Source organism: Nyctibius grandis, assembly GCF_013368605.1.
Source record: "Nyctibius grandis isolate bNycGra1 chromosome W unlocalized genomic scaffold, bNycGra1.pri SUPER_W_unloc_2, whole genome shotgun sequence".
In the NCBI taxonomy this organism is placed as follows: domain Eukaryota; kingdom Metazoa; phylum Chordata; class Aves; order Nyctibiiformes; family Nyctibiidae; genus Nyctibius; species Nyctibius grandis.
The window spans coordinates 763,003-785,054 of NW_027167473.1; the positions used below are offsets into that span (position 1 = coordinate 763,003).

The 22,052-nt window shown below is 44.4% G+C and overlaps 2 protein-coding genes across 4 annotated transcripts in view; one reads left to right on the forward strand and one right to left on the reverse strand.

Moving 5' to 3' along the window:
* Window positions 1-6,161, reverse strand: part of DCAF12 (DDB1 and CUL4 associated factor 12) — a 35,550-nt gene extending 29,389 nt beyond the window's left edge. Inside the window, exons 1-2 of the mRNA XM_068424393.1 lie at window positions 5,922-6,161; window positions 4,902-5,156 (exon numbers count right to left, since the gene is read on the reverse strand). Coding sequence (XP_068280494.1) covers window positions 4,902-5,156; window positions 5,922-6,005 — 339 coding nt within the window. The 5' untranslated portion in view covers window positions 6,006-6,161. The remainder of the gene's footprint in view (window positions 1-4,901; window positions 5,157-5,921) is intronic.
* Window positions 6,162-8,079: 1,918 nt separating this feature from the next.
* Window positions 8,080-22,052, forward strand: part of UBAP1 (ubiquitin associated protein 1) — a 64,720-nt gene continuing 50,747 nt past the window's right edge. The window contains exons 1-2 of one of the 3 annotated variants that reach the window (XM_068424444.1): window positions 8,112-8,221; window positions 8,777-8,806. The gene's annotated coding sequence lies outside the window, so the exon portion shown is untranslated. The other 2 variants (XM_068424445.1, XM_068424443.1) reach the window with 2 other exon arrangements.

Genomic DNA, 22,052 nt, shown 5'->3' on the forward strand with positions numbered 1-22,052 from the left:
CTTCACATACTGCTCTCAGAAATCACAGGCACATCTTGTCATTCATACTAACATTTAAAATAAACCCAAGATAAACACATTGCCTTGCTAAAAACAGCCACTAAGAGAGAATCAATTGCAATTAAGTTTCGCAATTGGCTTAAGCCAATCTTTGAGAATCCATGTGCTTCTTCCTCACCCAAACAGTCTCACCACCCTTGTGACAGCAACTAGTGCTCAGGTAGGCTGTGAGGTCAGCTGGATCATATCTCTGCCTTCAGTGAAAACTAACCCTACAAGAAAACTCGTCTGAACGCAAAGCAGCAAGCTGATCCAGCTGACTCCCCAGCCACACTCATATCAGTGCCAGCAAGAATGAGCAGGTGGGAACATCCCTTTCTGCAACAGCACAACTCCAGACCAGCTGAAGCTGGTCAGAAAAATTTCACCCTTAGCCAAGCTGGAAAATGACATCATTGTTCTCCTTCAAATTTGTTTTTTTGCCAACAACAAAGCAAGACAATGCTTACAGTGTCATTACACCAATACCATTGGTGGTCACACCGAGTAGCACTGTTGTTTGATTTTTCCCAGTTCTCAGTCTTGCCTTTTATTCAGATTGTAAACATCTCTCTTTTCTATGTTCATAGAACGCTTGGCATAAGGTTCTTCCATTCTACAGCAATACAGATTTACTAATATATGCCAAGCCCCAAAGAAACATGGGCTCTTTAAAGACTAAGCTATCAAACCAGTATGTCTCCTTTCCAGTGGAGATCAGAACATGCACTAATCTTAGCACAAAACCTACTCACAGGTTGTACAGTACAGGAGACACAAGTGGGTAACGGCCTCACACGTCCTCCTTGAAAGGGTCCAAAGAGAAACAATACAGGATATAAAGAAACATCTGAGAAGTGAGCAGCAGTAAAAGAAGCCAGTGAGTTGACTGATTCTGAACTCACATTTCCAGAGACAAGACCACGCAATCAGGCACTCCACCTTGCTGTGAAACTCTGAAGCACTACTAGCTAATGGGCACACACTTTGACATCACTGAACTTGTTCACTACCAAAAATCACATTTGTCAGTTTTTGACACATTTGTGTCCTGCCCTCTGTGTTTAATTTCAGGAGGCTGGCAGACAGTTAACAGATGTCAAAAGGATGAAGAAGTGAGAGACTTCACCTGCTAAAGTGCATCTCTACCACCCACACCATACCTGGCACAGAAACTACCACACTCTGAAGACAGACATGGTTATCACATGCAGTTGACAGAAAACCAAATACTCTTGACACAAGAAACATCACCTAGCTATTTACTCACAAGCCCCTGAAAGAACAGTGAATGGAGGTGTCAATTACAGGCATCACAGGTTTATTTACACTGAGTTTTGGTCACTGTTCAGTGGACTTTGAATAGGGTTACAAACTGCAGGAGCATGACTTCTCATTTTTTCCCTGGGATCAGAAACTAGCAGTCGTCTTGATTCTTCATTACATGTGCAAAACCAGAAGATATGTTAACTTGCAAAGCAAGTGGAAATCATTTTCCCTATAGAGAGTCCATATTCACAGACAGAAGAGTAACTGTGCATTGTATTCTCACCACTACAACCCCAGGACTACAAGACTAGATTATAATTGTCTGAGATGCACAGAACAGACATGAGATCTCTTGAACAAATTAGAAGTCTCTAAGAAGAAACAAGAGCTGGTGATTACAGCAAGGCATCCAAGGCAACGTATGAATCTACCAAAGACAGAAAAGGTATCAGCTAGCATTTAGAAAGCAACCCATTCAAGCCTTGGAAAAGCCACCTGAGAAACCAGAAGAGAGCATTCAGTAAGGAAGATTTTAAACACAAATATACCTGTCAGGCCTGCCTGTGGGGGGGGGGGGGGGGGGGGGGAGCAAACAAAAATATTAGATTCCAGGCAATTATATTCCCAAGCAACTGGAAACTAATAAGCTGCTTGTATTTAGGGAATGATTTACAGCTCTTGTATTTTTTCATCCATAACTTCACAATTAGCAAAAGAATTATGTCCTGAACACATACACAGAACTAAGGAAACAAAAGAAGCTTCAAAATGATTATTGGAACTTCTTTTTAGAAGCTGCTTTATTCTTCTTTTCCTGAAATAGCAAAAAAAACCCAAACAAAAAAAACCCAAACAAAAAAAACCCAAACAAAAAAAACCCAAACAAAAAAAAAAAACACAAACACAAACCAACAAAAACCACACCCCACAGAACTTTAGCAATCTCATGTTCAGTGTTTTCATTTGTCATAGGCTTGTCTCCTATATAAGTCTCAAAGTTTCTCTAGGAAGCCTGAACAGAAGACGCTGATTACAGACAGTATCTTCTTCTGAGACTTCATGGTATCAGCCTTTAGTAATTTAATGTCTGCACCTCTCAGAAGTTTGCTTGCTCATTTATTTGAATTTGAAAAACATTAAGCAGCCCATTGCATACAAGATCAAGGAGATTCTTGCAAACATTAATCCTGCCTCAGAAAAGCCCAGGTGATTGTGTTTGAATTTTTAGACACTTGAATGCTTGTATAGGTTCCATAATTCTAAATCTATCAGAAAAAAGCATGCACCTTTAAGAAACCCAAATATTTGATTTACAGCTGACCAACTGTGAGCACCAGGATCCACTGTAGAACAATAAAGTTATTTCATATACACAATCATACCTAGGGATATTTTTAGGATAAAAAGTTACCCCAAATAATTAAACAAGTTATAAACCTCATTAAAAATGAGCAACTGACAGAGCTCCATATTCTCTTCAGTGTTTATAGCGACTAGTACTGTCAAGTGACTAAAAGCAAAACTACTCCTCTATGACAAGAGTGTATTTTTGTTTTGTTATTAAAAATAGTGAATCCTTCTGGCACAGCATAGCCAAGGGCAATTTATAAATTAAATGCTAAAAGCTCTCAGTGCCACATTCAAACTTTGATTAAAATAACTGCTACGGTTTATATTTTTTTGTTGCATTAACTTTAATTACGTGCAACTCCAATGCAGCAAACCCCATTAAAGTCAACCAAGTTGCTTTAGATTTACTCCCACCTTAAATGCCACAACTTCAGTGTATGAGAATCGGCAAAGGAATTCTTCTTTATTAGGTCACTTACTCAGGAGATGAGAGAGAAAAAGAATCTTATAATTAAAGTGTAGAGTTTAACACTCTACTTGTTCAAATGTGAACACAAAGCAACCAAGCTAAAGCTATTACAGTATTCATAATTCATGTAGAATCTTTAACAATGCTGAAGTGACTTCTTTTGTAATCGTTATATTTTGCTTAATAAAAGACAAAGTCCATCTGTAACGTTAAGTCTAGCTGTGGAAGCAAACACTTCGTTGCAGCACACGCAGTGGAAACAACAATATGGTTGAATCCCTCTTCAGTTCTGCAATTGTTTGGTCCCAAACAATTTTTCTGCTAGGTTGCATTAACAACATGCCCATTTATCTTCGCTGTAGCAGTGCTGGAACTACAGAAGTTACAGAACATAGCAAAATCGTTGCACCTCTATAAAACACACAGTCATCTTGCTAGAGTAAGCAAGATTTTTGAGAGCTTGTGTATCAGCAGGAGTTTGTCTCCTGTAAGCTGTTCCATGAACAGTGCTGGCTGCTGACCAGCCGAGGCAATGAACACATGTGGAGAAAGAAGGCAGAGAGATTCTATTTCAGGCTTATTCTTGTTAAAAGACCATTGTGTTTATACAGCTAGGCCTTGCTTCTTAAGAGCTACTACACGAAAGCCTCCTGCTGTGTAACTATGAATAATAACAGAACATCTGAAATGAAAAAATATACCACTGTCTCTTACAATTCAGATCACCGAGCATGGCTTCTGCGCAAAAACACCTTAAGGCAAAGAAACAATCACACCAACTGATATGTGATTCTATGATATACTTTGAGGTTTAAGAGCTGCTTGATCTATACATTCCTTACAACGCTCAATTCATTTCTGTGGCACTAACCAACTTGCAAAGAACAAATTTGGGATTTTGCACTAATTCAATCAGAACTTCATACATGAAATTGCAACCTCAGCCAATGAAGTTGAGCTACTAACTCCAGTAGAGAGAACATTACCTAAGTATGATCTCCATTTATTAATCGCATAGGACATTATTTTAATACTCCCCTATAAAGTGATGCTTTGGATCTGAAACGTTAAGAGTCTGAAGAGGTTTCAATTTTTGCTAAAGCATAAATAAATAAATAAATAGTACATAAGCAAGGGAAGTTATTTGAACACTGAAAACAGATTTAGAGTGAAAAAAAAAATCACAAAGTGAAAAAGCAAAGGATAATCCTTAAGATATGAAATTCATTTTTTAAGCTTGTAACATTTCTAGCTACTCTGACTAATATCTGGAGTTTAACCACAGTTTTTAGTTTTGTAGCAACTTTTCAAAGTCAGCAGCACAGAACCATACATAAAACCAAATCATATAAGACTGAGCATAATGAAAAAGAGTCTTACTAGCAACTTTTGCTAGGCACCTTAGCTACCATTTAGCAAAGCTAGCGCCATTCATTAACTTTGCATTTGCAGGACAAGAAGATCCAACCCCATTGTTGCTCTCCATCCTGCAAACAGATGTAAATCACTGTGCAGATTACACAGATACTCCATCGAGGTACAGGTCTTACATTCAGGTTTCCAGCCATCTGCACAGTGCCATATTTTCAGATGATAACTGGTGATCGTTAAGCATTACCTTCATTCAAAATTAATTGTGCGTGATTTTGACTCCGCTCACAATTACTTCCTAATATTTTCCTTGGCAGTCTACATACTTCAATTATGGTAAGCATCATTTGGGGGTGGGGGTGGAATAATTAACAGAGGGAAGAGAAAGAGAGGTGGCACTTACTGTGTTGCATTTTGTCCCACACACCACTTGTCGGTGGTTCAACCACTGGGAAGCAAATACTTTATTAAGGGTTCCGAGTTGAAATTCTCTCTCCTTCAGGAGGCTGGGAAGCTGCTGAGCTGCATATCCATGCAACAAGCGGTGATAGCTGGACTCATTCTGTATCCTGACCTCTCTACCTTTCAGGTAGTACACCAGAGACCTTTTCACCAGGGGGAGTCTTATCCTTTTGTGAACTGAGTGATTGCACCCATACTATGGAAAAGCAGCATGAAAATTAGATAAAGCAACTAGAACAAACTTAAGACACGACCCTTCTAAATTCAAAGATATTCTCAGCAAAATACTGAAGTCTTCCCAACTACCCATGGAATACCGTACATGAATATTAACTCGGAAATGCTGATACAGCCTTCAGCAACATAAACATAAATATATGCTAAAGAACTAACACTGCGATGATATTAAAAACAGTCCACACCGTTTCGGTGCCATTGCGACACCAGATGCTTATAGAAATAAGAGGAAACCGAGAAGCACTTTAAAGAGAAGAGGGCAGCCCCAACAGGCCCCCACCGTGAGCTCGGCAGGTTTGGGGTGGCACCGCGAGTGCTGCCCGATACCGACCGCGCCGTTCATCGGCCTCCTCCAGCCCGGCCTGGGGTTTCCCCGCAGCATCACTCAGCCTGGGGGCGGCGGGGACCCGGCAGTTACGGGCTGAACAGCTGAACCCAACGGGGGCAGCGCCGGGCGGAGCGGCAGGAACCCAGGAGAGCCCCCGGCGCCACCAGGACAGGGAGTGGGGGCTGTCTGCTGTATCGCACTGAGACACCCCCCGCCACCGGGGCCGAGACTATTCCTCCTCACCCCCCTCCCCAAGACACCTTCCCCAGGCACCGGAACCCTTCCCTGCCCCAACCGGCACCGGGACACGGCAACCGCCACTCAGGGTCACCCCTCCCCCCGGGCACCGGCACGTACCCCCCCTACTGGGGAGAAGGGCTTCCCCCCCCGGCCTACCTGCTCTCCCTGGAGCCCCTCGGCAGCAGCCGCCGCCGCCGCCACCACCACTTTCCGTTTCCTGCTAACTGTTTTCCGGGCCATAGTAGAAGGACGAGGAGAGGCCAAGGGCCCAGCCCGAGCCCCACATGGAGAAGAAGGGGGAGACAACTGCTGGGGGACGGGGCATATAAGCGCGGGAAACCAGACCCGGTCACCGTCTCCGTCACAGGCCCCACCGACCGCGCTTCACGGCATTTTCCCCGGGATTTTTTTACGACAGTCTCGTCGCGCCTTTGCGGCGGATCCCCCACCCCGCCCGAGAGCCTCGTTTCCTAGCAACCGGAGGAGGCAGGGCGGCGAGCTGGCCCGCCCCCTTTGCGGTTGCCAGGCGGTGTGGCCCCGTCGGGGGCGGGGTGGCGCCCCCTGGCGGCGGCGGAGGGTCTGGGGGGCTCGAGGTGAAGCTTCCCGGCCTCGCCCCGTGTCCGTTGCCCGCTGCCCTGCACGGATCGGCGGGGCTGGCTGGCGGCCTCCCTGGGCCCCGTCAATTTAAGCATAGGAGAGGCACAGGGTAGCTGTTTTCGTTCTTCATTTATTTTTGAGCAAACGAAGCTTGCTGGGCAATGCCTGGAGGGCAGGGATGGGCGTTATTTTGGCAGCCCCATGCCTGTGCTGCTCATTTGAGACAAAAAGCAGCTATATCACAGTCCCGAGAGTGAGGAGGAGTGGGCTGACACCACAGCACTGGGGAGTCATGGAAAGGGTACTCCGGCAGCTCGAAGCAGCAGAACACACAGGTTTGGTATAATCCACTGAGAGCAAGCCTGTGAAAGCATTCCTGTTGATTGTAACATACACAATTTATACTGAAGTTCTCCATCTCTCCTGTGGGATAATCTGACCACAAGCATAAAACATCTCCTCCCATTCCACTGCCAGCCCAGCCAGGCTAACGCCTGGCACTGACTTCACTTTGCAAAACTTCATCCTAGGTTTCCCTTAGAGAGATCCTTTTAACTAGCAGACAACTTGGCTTTATCACCTGGCTTCTCCGAGTGAATACGAGGGTCCGGTGCGCATTGCTTGGTGCACAATGAGGTGCTTAGTCAAACTTTGAGGTGCTCTATTCCACCAGGAAACTCCCCTATTGCAGGGGAATTAAAAGGCATACGGAATATTTGTATTTAATTATGCTGCTTTAAAACTGATGTGGATGGATGTGTGCTTTTCCTTATGCCCACATGGATCATATGCACTTTTTCCTATGCTTATAGAGGCAAAAATTAGAGTAACTCAAACCAAATGATCGCCATTTTGCAAGTGACATTGCAGAGAAAAGAAAAAGGAAGAGAAGAAACACGTGATGTGCAGGCAGATACAAAAAGAAGCCAGCTCCTGACCACTTGAAATACTCTGATGCCTCAAGTCACATGAAATCAGTAAACGTACTATTTTCCTGATAAAGAAGGCATTTCTTTTATGCCATTTTTTTGTGTTTTCATCTAGCAAACCTCAAAGACAAGGGCGCTGTGAAAAGCCAAATTGAAAAAAAAAATATAAAAGAACCTCACAGGCTTTCTAGCTTCCCCTGAGGATAAAAAGCCCAAGGGATAATTCTAGTTTGGCTAGAATCCCCCTCTCCACATCCTCCCTCACAAACGCACAGCTGCCACCTGCATTTTGGACAAAACCCCTCCATTTCAGATCAAGGCCCTCTCAAAAGGCTGAAAACCCAGTGCCAAAGCTGCTCTTGGGGGTAAGCACTGTGTTCCGGTGCATCCTGGTGGGAGTGCCCCCTCAGCCGTACTGGGTGGGCACGTAGCCCCTTGTGAGGGGACAAAGGCAGGCGTCGAGGCAGCCATGGCCGCTGAGGGAAGGGGCTGAGGCGTATGGGGCGAAATGCCCCTTCTGGGCCCGGCTCGCCACCTTTATCCAGCCCCCGGGGGAGCCTGTCGCTGTGCCCGGCTGGGAAAGGGGCAGGCGGTGCTAGAGGAGCCCCCGGGGAGGGTCGGAGTCGGGGACGGCCCCGGGCGCTACCACCCACCACTTCCACTCTGCCCTGCCCCTCGCGGAAAGAGGCAGAGCTCTCCTTGTCCTCGCCCCGCCCCTCTTACCGTAAGCACCTCCCGATTGGGCCGGCGGGGGCAGGTGACCTCGCGGTGTGACGCTAGCGTGCCCCCGGAGAGGCGAGGCGGAGGGCAGGTAGACAAGATGGCGTCGCCCGGGTGTGGGGCTGGAGGTGGCGGCGCGGCGTGGTTTTCGTAGGGGCGGGTGAGGGGCAGTGACTGCGGTGATAGCTGGAGCTGCCAGGTGCCGCTCAGGTAATGAGCGGGCCGGGAGGGGTAGGGGGTGCTGGTTCCCCTTGTAGCGGGCCCTGGGCAGGAGGGCGCAGCCGGCTGCTTCCTGGGCCCTCCGCCCCGTCGCTGGGCCAAACTTCGTCGCCGCTTCTCCTCGTCTGGGGCAAGGGACCCTCCACGCCCACGTCATGATTCATCAGATGTGAAGTGCCGGCGGGGTGGCTGTGGGGCCACTGGCCTCCCGGGGGGGCTCGCAGGTTGGGGGGGGCGCTACCCTGGCCATGGAGGGGAGCGCGCCTGTGGGCGCTGCGTTAGCGTGTAGCTTTGCTCTGCCTTCATGGCGTCTCGATAGTGCTTTTGAAGGTACCGTTTAATGGAGGTGAGAACCTGCACGGTCAGCTCAGAGGGGCGGAGTCCTGGCATTCTGTCCTGGGCTGGACCTGGGGAACAGAGGGAGCTCAGGCAGGTGGGGTGACACTCCTTCCCGTGCCCTCTCCTGCTTCCCGGCAATTTCGGGGGCCGCCTGAGTCAAGAGAATACCTTTCTGCTTAATAACCCTTGATGAATTTGCCTTCGAAGAGCTGATTGCTGATGAACTCTGAGTAAAGGGTTAGTGTCTATGATATTTGGAAGTAAGTTCCTCCCCATGGTAATTAAATCTTCTGTGAAGAATCGAAACATCTGCTTTTGTTTGGGGGGGGGGGGGGGGGGGGGTGGTGGTGTGCGTGTGTTGTTTTTGTCAAGCCTGCCTTCAGGTAATTTGTTAATTTCTGGCTCTTGTGTTGTGAAAGCCATAGTACTCGTCTTCCCTATGCCACTTGTGACTTTAGATTTCTACTGTATTCACTCTTTGGTTGTGTCTTGTAGGCTGAAGAGTCAAAATCTTGTTTACTTCATGGGTCATAGCCCTCTACATCTCTGTTTATGCTTATTACTATTACCTACTTATGGATCTTTTCCAGTTAGCCGTTCTGCTTTTGAACGGGGAAGAGGATCCTATCTTTCTCTGCATTTGAGATGTAGACATACCATGGATGTATACACTGGTGTAAGAATACTTCAGTTTTGTAGTTTCTAACTTCCTGATAATGGCAGCCAGAGCTGTTTTGATTGGTGCTGGTGGCAAAAGTGCTATAATGCCACAGAAGGCATCACCTTACTCATCCTCCTCCTTTTTAATTGTATAAGCTTATGGTTTCATGTTGCTTCCACAAACTTTAGGGATTGATAATTCAGGACATTCAATGTTGTTGTCAGTGTCCAGTCTCTATATCATAAGTTTTTGATATCAGCCTGTTCCTGTATTTTACAGTTAGTGCTGGGTTGAATATTTTGATAAATTGATCTGTGAGAAATATAGTTTTATTTATTAGACAGAACATCTGTCCAGCCTTCTCTGGCATTTTGTTTCTAACATAATCACTCCCAGTCTTTTCAGTCATAAATTCCAGAGCTTCAGCTGTCATTTTACAAGGATCTCTACCTAAAGGTATTACTATCTATTTAAAATTGATCAGTGCAATTCAGATCAGTGTCAGTGTAAAGAAGGTCTAGTGGAGCTGTAATTGAAAAGTTCTGGAAAATGTTTTTGAAAACTGTTGTTTGAAGAAAAGGCAAAGAAGGGTTGTTTACAAATTATAAATAGCTTTCTTGTTTGAAAAACTAGGCCTTCTAGGGTGTGTCAAAGCTTGGTTTCTCTTCCCTGTACTGTGTCTGCTTGCCCTGATAACTAGGAAGGCAATGCTATTGATCTTACAGCATGTATCACTATACAATCGATCATTGGGATTGCAGTTGATCAATACAAGCCTGAGTTCACAGTTTTTCTGTGTTAACTAACTAGGTAGGTAATCCTCTCTGGTATGCAAGTGCATTGCTTAATGCTTTGACCCTCTGACTTGGTTTGAATAAGCTCATGTTCTGTGTCCCTAATGACCTTTTGCAGTCAATGTAGTCTTTTATTGAGGTCTCCTAAGAGAAACTGAATATTGGGGTTTTTCCTGCTCTTAAATTATCAGATTTATTCCAAATCCTTGCTTGCATGGGGAAGGCATTTTCTTAAATGTTATGAAATACTGTCTTTCCTGTGATTGGGAAATTTTGAAAGAACAGCTTGTATGTCCAGACTTGGTTGTGGTTTGTTTCTTTTTTTTTTTCTTCCTATTTGAAAGGCTACAAGGTCTTTTCAGAATCCTTTAAGCTTGCAACGTACTTGAAACACAGAAATATATCAAAGGGGGAACAGAATATCATTGCTCTGATTTAGGTTCAAATCTTTTCTAGAAGGGAAAGCAGATTGGTTCAAAATACCATGTTGCATTAGTAGTATTACAGTTTCTAGCTAACTGACTGAGTTCAAATGGGAATTCTGAGCTTGTATTTTCTCAGCTGTATTTTGTGTCAGAAACTCTCACACCAGAGTAACATTTTAAATGGGGAAACCGGAAGAACATGAGTCTTATTGTTGTGGCTTAACCCCAACTGGCATCTAAGCACCACGCAGCTGCTCGCTCACTCCCCCCTGGTGGGATGGGGGAGAGAATCACAAGAGTAAAAGTGAGAAAACTTGTGGGTTGAGATAAAGACAGTTTAATAGGTAAAGCAAAAGCTGCGTGTGTAAGCAAAGCAAAACAAGGAATTCATTCACTATTTCCCATTGGCAGGCAGGTGTTCAGCCATCTCCAGGAAAACAAGACTTCATCATATGTAATGGTTACTTGGGAAGACAAATGCCATAACTCTGAACATCCCCCCTCTTTCTTCTTCCCCCAGCTTTATATGCTAAGCATGACACCATATGGTATGGAATATCCCTTTGGTCAGTTGGGGTCAGCTGTCCTGGCTGTGTCCCCTCCCAACTTCTTGTGCACCCCCAGCCTACTCACTGGTGGGGCAGTATGAGAAACAGGAAAGGCCTTTGTGTAAGCACTGCTCAGCAATAATGAAAACATACCTGCTTTATCAACGCTGTTTTGGTTGCAAATCCAAAACATAGTCCTATGCTAGCTACTATGAAGAAAATTAACTCTGTCCCAGCCAAAACCAGCACACCTATCCAAGTAGTAGTCAGTTCTTCAGCTGGAAGATAGTCTGAATGTGAATATACTTAAGCTACTTAGCTATTGGTAGTTGGTGTCATGGAAACTAGTAATAGAGTAAAGAATTGTGAGGTCCTAGTTAATCTGGTCTATGTTGCTGGAGATCAGCATTCATGATAACTATCTACATGATAACTATGTGAAAAGATTGGATTTGAGCCCTTTCCTAATGTATATGTTTGTGCTTGCACCATTTGACATCTCTAGGCTAGCAGCAGATGAAGCAGTGACTAAAATGACTGTTGAGATTTATTCCCTGAGGTTGGATTTCTAAGAGTATGCGTATTACCAGTTGTGCTATGTCAAGTGTTAGGACTGTGCTTAATCTAGACATAGAGATGTGCTTATGTGTTCAACTTGATTTGCTTCATCAATTCTGAACTCTAAAATAAAACTAGATTCCTAGTTTATAAACACTCTGCAAATTAATTGTTAAAGCATATGTATTTCACAGAATCACAGAATGGTTGGAAGACACCTCTGGAGATCATCCAGTCCCAACCCCCTGCCAAAGCAGGTTCACCCAGAGCATGTTTCACAGGGTCACATCCAGGCAGGTTTTGGATACCTCCAGAGAAGGGGACTCCACAACCTCCCTGGGCAGCCTGTGCCAGTGCTCTGGCACCCTCAAAGGAAAGAAGTTTTTCTGATATAGCAAAGCCACATCGGGTTCCACCCTAATGACTAATACCATCATGTGGTGTCCTTGCACAGTAATGTATAATAATTTGAAATAGAAACATAGGAGGTACATGTAGTAGGGAAAGGAGTTTATATGAATAAAATCACCATTAATCATCTGGAATAAAATTGTGTGTGGCAAAAAAAGGATAGAAAAACTTTATGCTGTATACCTTCTAAGAAAAGAAAGTGTTCTTTTAATTAAGCATTAGGTCACTGCAAGCAGTTTGTTGCCAGTCTATTTGACTTCTTGGTAGAAAAAATGCTGAAAGATTGAGTTTCATTTTGCTTGCTGTGTTTGTAACAGTATAAAAAGAAGGGGTTTTATTGTGCTTTTCAGAAAGTACCTTTAGGCTCTTTATTGGGAAGAGAGGAAGTTAATGTATCCCCTAAATCAGGTGTGAGTTGGAGTTTTGCAAACAAAAATGGATGGAAAAATTATGGTAGTATAAAATAACTTTGGGGGGCAGATTTCTATGTTACATGCCTCTGAGCTTTGTGAGCTCCCTATAAACCTTGATTTGTTAATCAAGCTGTAATTCTATCAGTGGTCATTGGCTGGCAGGGCTCTACCTGCAATTACTTTTACAATTAAGCATATAACTATTTGAAGTATCATCATCTAGATACTATTCTGAGGAATAATTTAAAGAAAAATGTTTGGGTAAGAAAATTCTTTATCAAGTTTTAATCTGCTAGATATTTGTGTTACCATTTTAATGTGAAGAACTGTCAGACTTTAAGTTGGGGAGAAGATGCATTTCAGGACTCCCACAGCTGAGGAGTCGTCTCATGCTTGCACAAATGCAAAATGCAATTCCTTGAAGCCAGTGAACTGTCTGTGGAAGAACAATTGCTAGAATCTGATTAGTGTCTTAGCAGAGGGCAGTTTCCAAAATATCTGCAGTTACAGGCTTCCTTCTTGTCTGTAGAAGGGAGTTTAATACATGATTTCTGTTGACTTACCTGGAAATCTTTTGCTAGCTGGTAAAAAGCTCATAATGTATTCCTAGACCACTGAGTACCTGTGCTTAGTAATGTAATTTCTTTGCAAAGAAAATGTAAGTAAAGACAGTAAAAACCTTGTTACTTTTAACTAACACTATTGAATTTTTCTTAATTTGTATGCAAAGGGAAAGCTAGCAACTTCAAGTGTGGACATAAATGTAATACTGTTATGTTCTGCAATCTCATATACATGAAGATCTTCAACTGGAAAAGCCTTAATAAATACAGCTTAAAGAATCCACAAGCATATTATGAGGTGCAAGATAAGTAAAGGTAGACGAAGGTGAAAAAGTTGAATGTGGCATGAAGGGCTAGGTGGTCTGAGCTGCTGATGGACTCCAGAAATACACATTTGCTTGACAGAATGGCTGTACCACATCTGTTTGTGTGACAATGTCATCCTTTGCATACCTGAGCTTCCATATTGCATATGCAAGTAGTATACAGTTCTGAAGGTCTGCCTGTCTCTTGGGATGTGTTATGATATTAGACTGATGAAGTTCTGCCTTCTCTCCTCTCTCTCAAAGAGATGAACACTTAAAATACACCAGTATTTAGTGCAGGGATCTAGCTATACTCTGGATAAATTGATTGTACCAAGTAATGTAAAGGTCTTTTCTCTTTCCCTTCAAGTGGGGAGAGAAGTTGCGTATCCATTTGTCTCTGTTTAGCCTGTACCCAGGGCTAAACAATAACCAGTTGTTCTATCACTCAAAGCCCCTCCCTAGCTGAGAAAGGGAACTGGGAAAAGGAGGGAGACTGATGGGTTGAAACTGAAACAGATTTAATAAAATAAGGAAACCAATATCAATGTTAATACAAAAGACATAAAATTATACTTAGCCCACAGAGTGCTGGCAAGTCCCTCCAGGGATAGCAATTATCAAGAAGAACCCTATCCATTCCCAGCAGCTTTCCCTTTTATAGGGAGCTTGATGTCAATGCTATAGAACACACCTGTGGGCCAGCCTGGGTCAGCTGCCCTGGGTTTAACTGCTGAGGGCCTTGATCACCATACCACAGCTGGCCACAGACTGAAACAAAATCTAACAGAAACTTGATTGTATAAATTTTATCCCCACGAAACCAGGACACCATTTTATTGTAAGCCTTCTTCAAGGCGTAGTTCTATAATTTGATGTTACTGCAGGAATGTAAATGTGATGCTTCTGTTCTGTCATTAGGCAGCACTGGATGTATTTGCTAAAGTAAGCTAGATTGAATCAGACACATGGGTTATAAAAGAGGCAGGTTGGGACTGATTCTCAGGTTACAGGAGAAAAATCTGATATCTCAGTTGTGGAATGGTCAATCCATAGTCTTTCCACTTTCCTCCTTTTAAAAGAAAAAATAAATTTTGCTGCTTTGTCATAGTAATGGTGGTCCATTAAGATAGATCTCTGTACTGTTAGCAGTCCCATGTTGTTGCCAGTCTGTTAGATGTTTGGAGAGTAAAAGCTGTGGGTATGACTGTTGGATGGTCATGGGGGAATCTCATCCAGCAACCTAGTCTGGTCTAGTTATAAAGTAGAAGTAAGGCTAGATTGCTGAAGCTGAGTCAGATCTGTCAAAATGTCCTGAGGAAATGAAGCTAATGCATCTCTGAAGGCTGCTTTTGCACATAAAATGAGCTGTTTCTGTTTAATTATTCATTGTGTGTTTCAGGGGTTGCATTTATTACTGTAGCTGCTGAAGAAATATGCAGGAAAAAAGTTTATACCACTGAGTGAGACTGGATATATAGTGTATAAGAAAATTGCAGATTTAAATTAATTTGAAGTAATAACTTAGAAATAAAGTTTGGACTAAATCCAATTTTGTATTATCAATCCAGAAGAACATCCTTAAGGCTTTTATAGATGAAAAGCTGAATAGGAGTGACTTGATAGGGAAAATTGGGGGGGACAAAGATATTGGTCCAACCTTGAGAGAATGCAGTGAGCTTCTTGGGGCAGCTGTAGATATGGGATTCAGGAAATACAAGTTCTGTTCTGGCTTTACTCCTAACTGAACTGGATGACTGTGGGAAAACTGCTTCAGCTTTGTGCCCTGTTCCCCCCATCTGCAAAAGAGGGATAGTTTTACTGCTGGTTAAGTGCCTTGAAAACTATTTTGAAGTCTCATAAGAAATAGGCAGCCGAGGGTATAAGGGAATTTTGGCAAAACTTTCTGCTCACGGGAAAGGTAATGAATGAAAAGTGTGTGCATGTGTGTAAGGGTGTTCAGTTCCTGGCAGTATGAATATCCTGTAGCTTTCTAGATTTCGTCTGAAAAGTGTCTTTCTGTGGCTATGGTTTCTTTTCCATTTTCCATTCCACTTGAGCATGAAACTCTAGTTCAGTCTTCATACGCTCTTATCATTGGGAGGCTTGTAATTGTGCGTGTGTCTGTCACTCCCAGTACCTTGCGAGTTTCTGGATTTTGCTCTGTACATTCATGATAGAAAGATCATTCTGTGTTTGTAGTGAAGTGCAGGCTTCCAGTCTACACTAGTCCTTAAACTCATCTGCTCCAAACATTAACTACAAGTGTAGGATTGCAGTGCTGGGATGGCACATTGAATTGCTATGTTACACAGAGAGAAAGCAGACCTTTTCACTTTTTTTTTTTAAGTGAGGAAATGTAAATCTTGAAACTCATTGTCACGGTTTAAAGCTGGGCTGGCGATTAAACCTGCGGCAGATGCCCTCTGTTATCCCCCCCCCCTCCCCCCAGAGGGAAAGGGAAAGGGAAAAGGGAGAGAGACTTCTGGGTTGGAAAATTAAAACAGTTTTAATAAACTATAATAATGAAAAAAAGTATAATAATAATAATAGAAATAATCAAATATATACAAATATATATACAAAACCAAGATTGAGCTCCCCTGAAGTCAGCCACGTCACCACCGGCACTGCAGGGCAGGCTCCGGGAAGGCCCAGCCTGGGCCTAGCGACGGTCGAGAGCTGGATTCAGGAACGCACGGATCGGGATCGGGGGCAGCAGGAAAACAGACGGAGTCCTCCCTGGACACCGGCCATAGCAGAAAGAGAGCGAGACCCTCGTGATCCCCCCACTTTATACCGAGAATGACGTGTATGGGATGGAATACCCTCGTTGGTCAATTTTGGGTCACCTGCCCTGTCTGCTTCCCACTGCAGCTGCGACCCCCCCTTCGGCTCTTCACTCGTAAGCAATGAGGAATTCAGCAGTGACCTTGGTTTCTCTCAAGAATAAGTACAGCAAGAGCCTTTCTGCACAACATCCCTACCGGTGCCTCAGTGATAACTACAAACTTCGAGCGTTATCAGTCCTGGAAGCAGACACTGTCTGCAAAAACATGCAGTTAGTTAGAGGAGACTTAGCTGAAAGTAAAAATCACTGAAAGGAAAATCGGCCTGGTTTAGGCCAAACCAGGACATTCCACCCCTTATTCCATACCATTCACGTCATACTCAGATCACCACTAACTCTTCATTTTAAAATATATACAGATAACATTAGTTTATGATTCATCTCTATACAAAAAAAAAAAAAAAAAAAAGTTCATCAAGTTCATTTAGTTCAGGATTGTGGGTTTCCATCTGGCTAGGAGTCTCCCAGGGTAGGAGAGATGATATGAGCTTTGTCACAGTTCGTGCCCACGGGTTGCAGGTTAAAGATGTCAGTCTCGAGGAGGTTACTGGACTCCACTTGCAGCTAGCTCCGGTCTCATCACCACTGCTTCAACCTGAAAGACACTTATGAACACTGTTAGTATTATGCAGCAATTAACATCATGCAGTTCAGAATTAAGTATTCTCACCCAAGATCAGATCACCTTCAGGGACACATCGGACTCCACCATCCTGCAGCATCACCCACCAAGTACATCCAGGTCCTTGAGCAAAAGCAATCCCATGAATGGGTTTACCTTTGCCCGTAGCAGGAAGAACCCAGACAGTTTTTCCCAACAGATTCCTTTCATGCACCACAGGGACTTTATCCCCTTCTATTGTATGTAAAAGGTCTGACTGAGCAGGGCCAGCTCGGTTGATAGATCCTCTGGTGTTGACTAGCCAGGTAGCTTGTGCCAAATGCTTATCCCAGTTTTTAAAGGTTCCACCCCCCATTGCTTTTAGGGTAGTTTTTAACAGCCCATTATACCGTTCAACTTTCCCAGAGGCTGGTGCATGATAGGGGATGTGATATACCCATTCGATGCCATGCTCTTTGGCCCAGTTATCTATGAGACTGTTTTTGAAATGAGTACCGTTATCCGACTCAATTCTCTCTGGTGTGCCGTGTCGCCACAAGATTTGCTTTTCAAGGCCCAGGATAGTGTTCCGGGCAGTGGCATGGGGCACAGAGTATGTTTCCAGCCATCCGGTGGTCGCCTCCACCATGGTAAGTACATAACGTTTACCCTGGCGGGTCTGAGGGAGTGTGATGTAGTCAATTTGCCAGGCCTCCCCATATTTATATTTCAACCACCGTCCCCCATACCACAGAGGTTTTAACCGTTTGGCTTGCTTAATTGCGGCGCATGTTTCACAATCATGGATAACCTGTGCAATAGAGTCCATAGTTAAGTCCACCCCTCGGTCACGAGCCCATCTGTATGTTGCATCTCTCCCTTGATGACCTGAAGTGTCATGAGCCCACCGAGCTAAAAATAGTTCACCTTTATGTTCCCAGTCCAAATCTATTTGGAACACTTTAGCAGCCTGATCTGCTTGTTGGTTGTTTCGATGTTCCTCAGTTGCCCGACTTTTAGGTACGTGAGCATCTACATGACGTACCTTCACGACTAGTTTCTCTAGCCGAGCAGCAATATCTTGCCACAGTTCAACAGCCCAAATAGGTTTACCTTTACGCTGCCAGTTGCTTCGCTTCCACTGCTTTAACCACCCCCACAAGGCATTTGCCACCATCCATGAGTCAGTATAAAGATACAGCCTTGGCCACTTTTCTCGTTCAGCAATGTCTAAAGCCAGCTGGATGGCTTTTACCTCTGCAAATTGACTTGATTCACCTTGTCCTTCTGTGGCTTCTGTGACTCGTCGTATGGGACTCCATACAGCAGCTTTCCACGTCCGATGCTTTCCTACAAGACGGCAGGATCCATCGGTGAACAGGGCATACTGCTTCTCATCCTCTGGTAGTTCATTATAAGGTGGGGCTTCTTCAGCACGTGTCACCTCCTTTTCTGGTGGCATTCCGAAGTCTTTGCCTTCTGGCCAGTCCATGATCACTTCTAAGATTCCTGGGCGATTAGGGTTTCCTATTCGAGCCCTCTGTGTAATTAATGCAATCCATTTACTCCATGTAGCATCAGTTGCATGATGAGTAGTAGGAACCTTACCCTTGAACATCCAGCCTAGTACTGGTAATCGGGGTGCCAGGAGAAGCTGTGCTTCAGTACCGATTACCTCTGAGGCAGCTCTAACTCCTTCATATGCTGCCAGTATCTCTTTTTCAGTTGGGGTGTAATTGGCCTCGGAGCCCTTGTATCCTCGACTCCAAAATCCTAGGGGTCGACCTCGAGTCTCCCCTGGCACTTTCTGCCAGAGGCTCCAGGTAGGACCATTGTCCCCAGCTGCGGTGTAGAGCACATTTTTAACATCTTGTCCCATACGGACTGGTCCAAGGGCTACTGCATGCACAATTTCTTGTTTAATCTGTTCAAAAGCCTGTTGTTGTTCAGGGCCCCACTGAAAATCATTTTTCTTTCTGGTCACCTGATAAAGAGGGCGTACAATCTGGCTGTAATCTGGAATATGCATTCTCCAGAAACCCACAACGCCTAAGAAGGCTTGTGTTTCCTTTTTGTTAGTTGGTGGGGACATGGCTGTTATTTTGTTGATCACCTCTATCGGGATCTGGCGACGCCCATCTTGCCATTTAATCCCTAAAAACTGGATCTCCCGGGCAGGCCCCTTGACCTTGCCTCTTTTTATGGCAAAACCAGCTTGCAGAAGAATTTGAATTATTTTCTCCCCTTTGTCAAAAACTTCTGCTGCTGTATCACCCCATACAATGATGTCATCAATATATTGCAAATGTTCTGGAGCTCCACCCTCTTCTAGTGCAGTCTGGATCAGTCCGTGGCAAATAGTAGGACTGTGTTTCCACCCCTGGGGCAGTCGATTCCAGGTGTACTGGATACCTCTCCAGGTAAAAGCAAACTGTGGCCTGCACTTTGGTGCCAAGGGAATAGAGAAAAATGCATTAGCAATGTCTATAGTGGCGTACCACTTGGCTGCCTTTGACTCCAGTTCGTATTGAAGTTCTAGCATGTCTGGCACAGCAGCACTCAGAGGTGGTGTAACTTCATTTAGGCCACGATAGTCCACAGTTAATCTCCATTCTCCATTAGACTTTTGCACTGGCCATATAGGACTATTAAAGGGTGAGCGAGTCTTGCTAATCACTCCTTGATTTTCTAATTGTCTAATCAGTTTATGAATGGGGATCAGGGAGTCTCGATTGGTGCGATATTGTCGTCGGTGCACCGTGGCAGTAGCAATTGGCACCTGTTGTTCTTCAACTTTCAGCAACCCCACAACAGAAGGATCCTCTGAGAGGCCAGGCAAGGTAGACAGCTGTTTAATGTCCTCAGTCTCTACAGCTGCTACACCAAAGGCCCATCTATATCCTTTTGGGTCCTTAAAATACCCTTTCTTAAGGTAGTCTATGCCAAGGATGCATGGAGCATCTGGACCAGTCACAATGGGGTGCTTTTTCCATTCATTTTCAGTTAGGCTCACTTCGGCCTCCAATACAGATAACTCTTGAGATCCCCCTGTTATTCCCGAGATACTGACAGATTCTGTCCCTTTATGATTCGATGGCATGAGGGTGCACTGTGCACCAGTGTCTACCAGGGCTCGATACCTTTGTGGTTTTAATGTGCCAGGCCATCGAATCCACACAGTCCAATAAATCCGGTTATCCCTCTCCTCCTCCTGGCTAGAGGCAGGGCCCCTCTAATTAAAGATTGGATTCGTGCTGCTCACGGGGATTGGACCTTCATTTCCTCTATTCACTCTTGGAAAAAAAGGATTTGAGGCCCATCTACCCTGACTGGAGTCCTGCTCATTGGTAACTGGAGCAGCCATCCTCCTAGAAAAATTCTCTCTGGTATTTCTGTTAGCTTGCAACTCACGTACTCGTGCCTGTAGGGTACTGGTAGGTTGTCCATGCCATCTGTTCATGTCCTCCCCATAATCACGCAGGGTAAACCACAGGATACCTCGTGACGTGTTCCGTTTCCTTTGAGCCGGTCCAGTAGGAGGGCGTTGCCTCCTAAAGGCTGCAACGCGGGCCTGTGTAGGTAGAGAGTCAAGTTTATTCTCGATCCTGGACAGTTTGTCTGACAGTTGTGTCAATGTGTCTTTGTTTTCCTTAGTCAGTTTTTCCACAGCCGAGACACGGGCCTGCAGTGGGGAAGAAATACTATCTTCATACTGTCGCATATAGTTAGCCATTTCGCCCACACTAGGTCGTGCCATAGCATCTTCTCCCCAGACTAATATTGACAATGTAGGGGCATGTGTTGGTGGAGCACTCTTCACAACCTTCCGGAACATGGATCGGTTGCATTCCACTTCATCAGGATTTACAGGATCTACAATGTCCTGAGGGTGTTTATAAATGATCTCTTGCACAGCTAGTTCTCTAAGGTAGTTAATACCTTTTTCTATAGTGGTCCATTTGCTTAGGTGGCTCATAACATCATCTTTATAGGGATACCTGCTCTTTACAGCTGACAAGAGTCGCCTCCAGAGACTGATACTGTTCGACCTTCTTGGAAGCATCTTATCAATACCACCATCTCTGGACAGGGATCCCAACTGTCTGGCTTCTCTGCCATCCAATTCTATGCTATCTGCCCCATTATCCCAGCATCGGAGCAACCAGGTAATTATTGGCTCACCGTCATAACGACTAAAATCTTTTCTTATATTTCGCAGTTCTTTCAGGGATAAGGAGTGGTAGGTTATCTCTACTTCCGAGTCCGAGTCCTCCTGTGATTGTTCTGCTTTAGAAGGACCTTTCTTGTCCTTCTTGTGTAATGGGCCTTCTTTAAAAAGACAATCAAGGAAACCCCCCTCTGTGTCAGGCCCTGACTCTGACTGAGAAGGGCCCTCACCTGGGTCCCGTGCTGGCTCTGCCTTAGAAGCCTCTGAATCATCATCCTTCACTTTACTAGTTGATTTCTTTCGGTGTTTTCTCCTGGTTACAGGGGCAGCATGATACCTCCCGCTGTTGCTGCACCGACATCTAATCACATAGCACACCAGTAATGCATTCAGGACACACGAAAATAACGACATGCCCTGTTCGAATTTTGCAGGAATCAGCTTGGCAAAAAAGGAGCAGATACTATCAAAATCAGTTAAAAGACGCCCGGTGTGCGCAGCTACGGATTCGCGATTAAAGCTGCCCATCATTGTATCATAGAGATAAGAGATCGGAATAATAACTGCCCGGTTTATCATGACATAAATCAGTATCAAAACCCATACCAAAAAGACACATTTCGACCAGCACGCCCTGTTAAACCACATGAAAGCACTAACACACAGCGCATACGGCAAGTAAGGTATCATTACACATAACTCTAAAACAAGCTTTATAAAGAAAAGAGGTAACATAAGGCTCACAAATAACATTATCATCTTAGCTATCTGTTTTAATTTCCAACCCCTCGTAAATCTCAAAGGAAGAAATCTGATACTCTCTTGGCTGAGCTCTCCGGGTCTCCTCCCACGGGAGCTGGGATTCGACTTATCAGAGCAACCTGTCGGAGCTTCTCTCGAGCCCCACGTTGGGCGCCAATAAATCTGTCACGGTTTAAAGCTGGGCTGGCGATTAAACCTGCGGCAGATGCCCTCTGTTATCCCCCCCCCCTCCCCCCAGAGGGAAAGGGAAAGGGAAAAGGGAGAGAGACTTCTGGGTTGGAAAATTAAAACAGTTTTAATAAACTATAATAATGAAAAAAAGTATAATAATAATAATAGAAATAATCAAATATATACAAATATATATACAAAACCAAGATTGAGCTCCCCTGAAGTCAGCCACGTCACCACCGGCACTGCAGG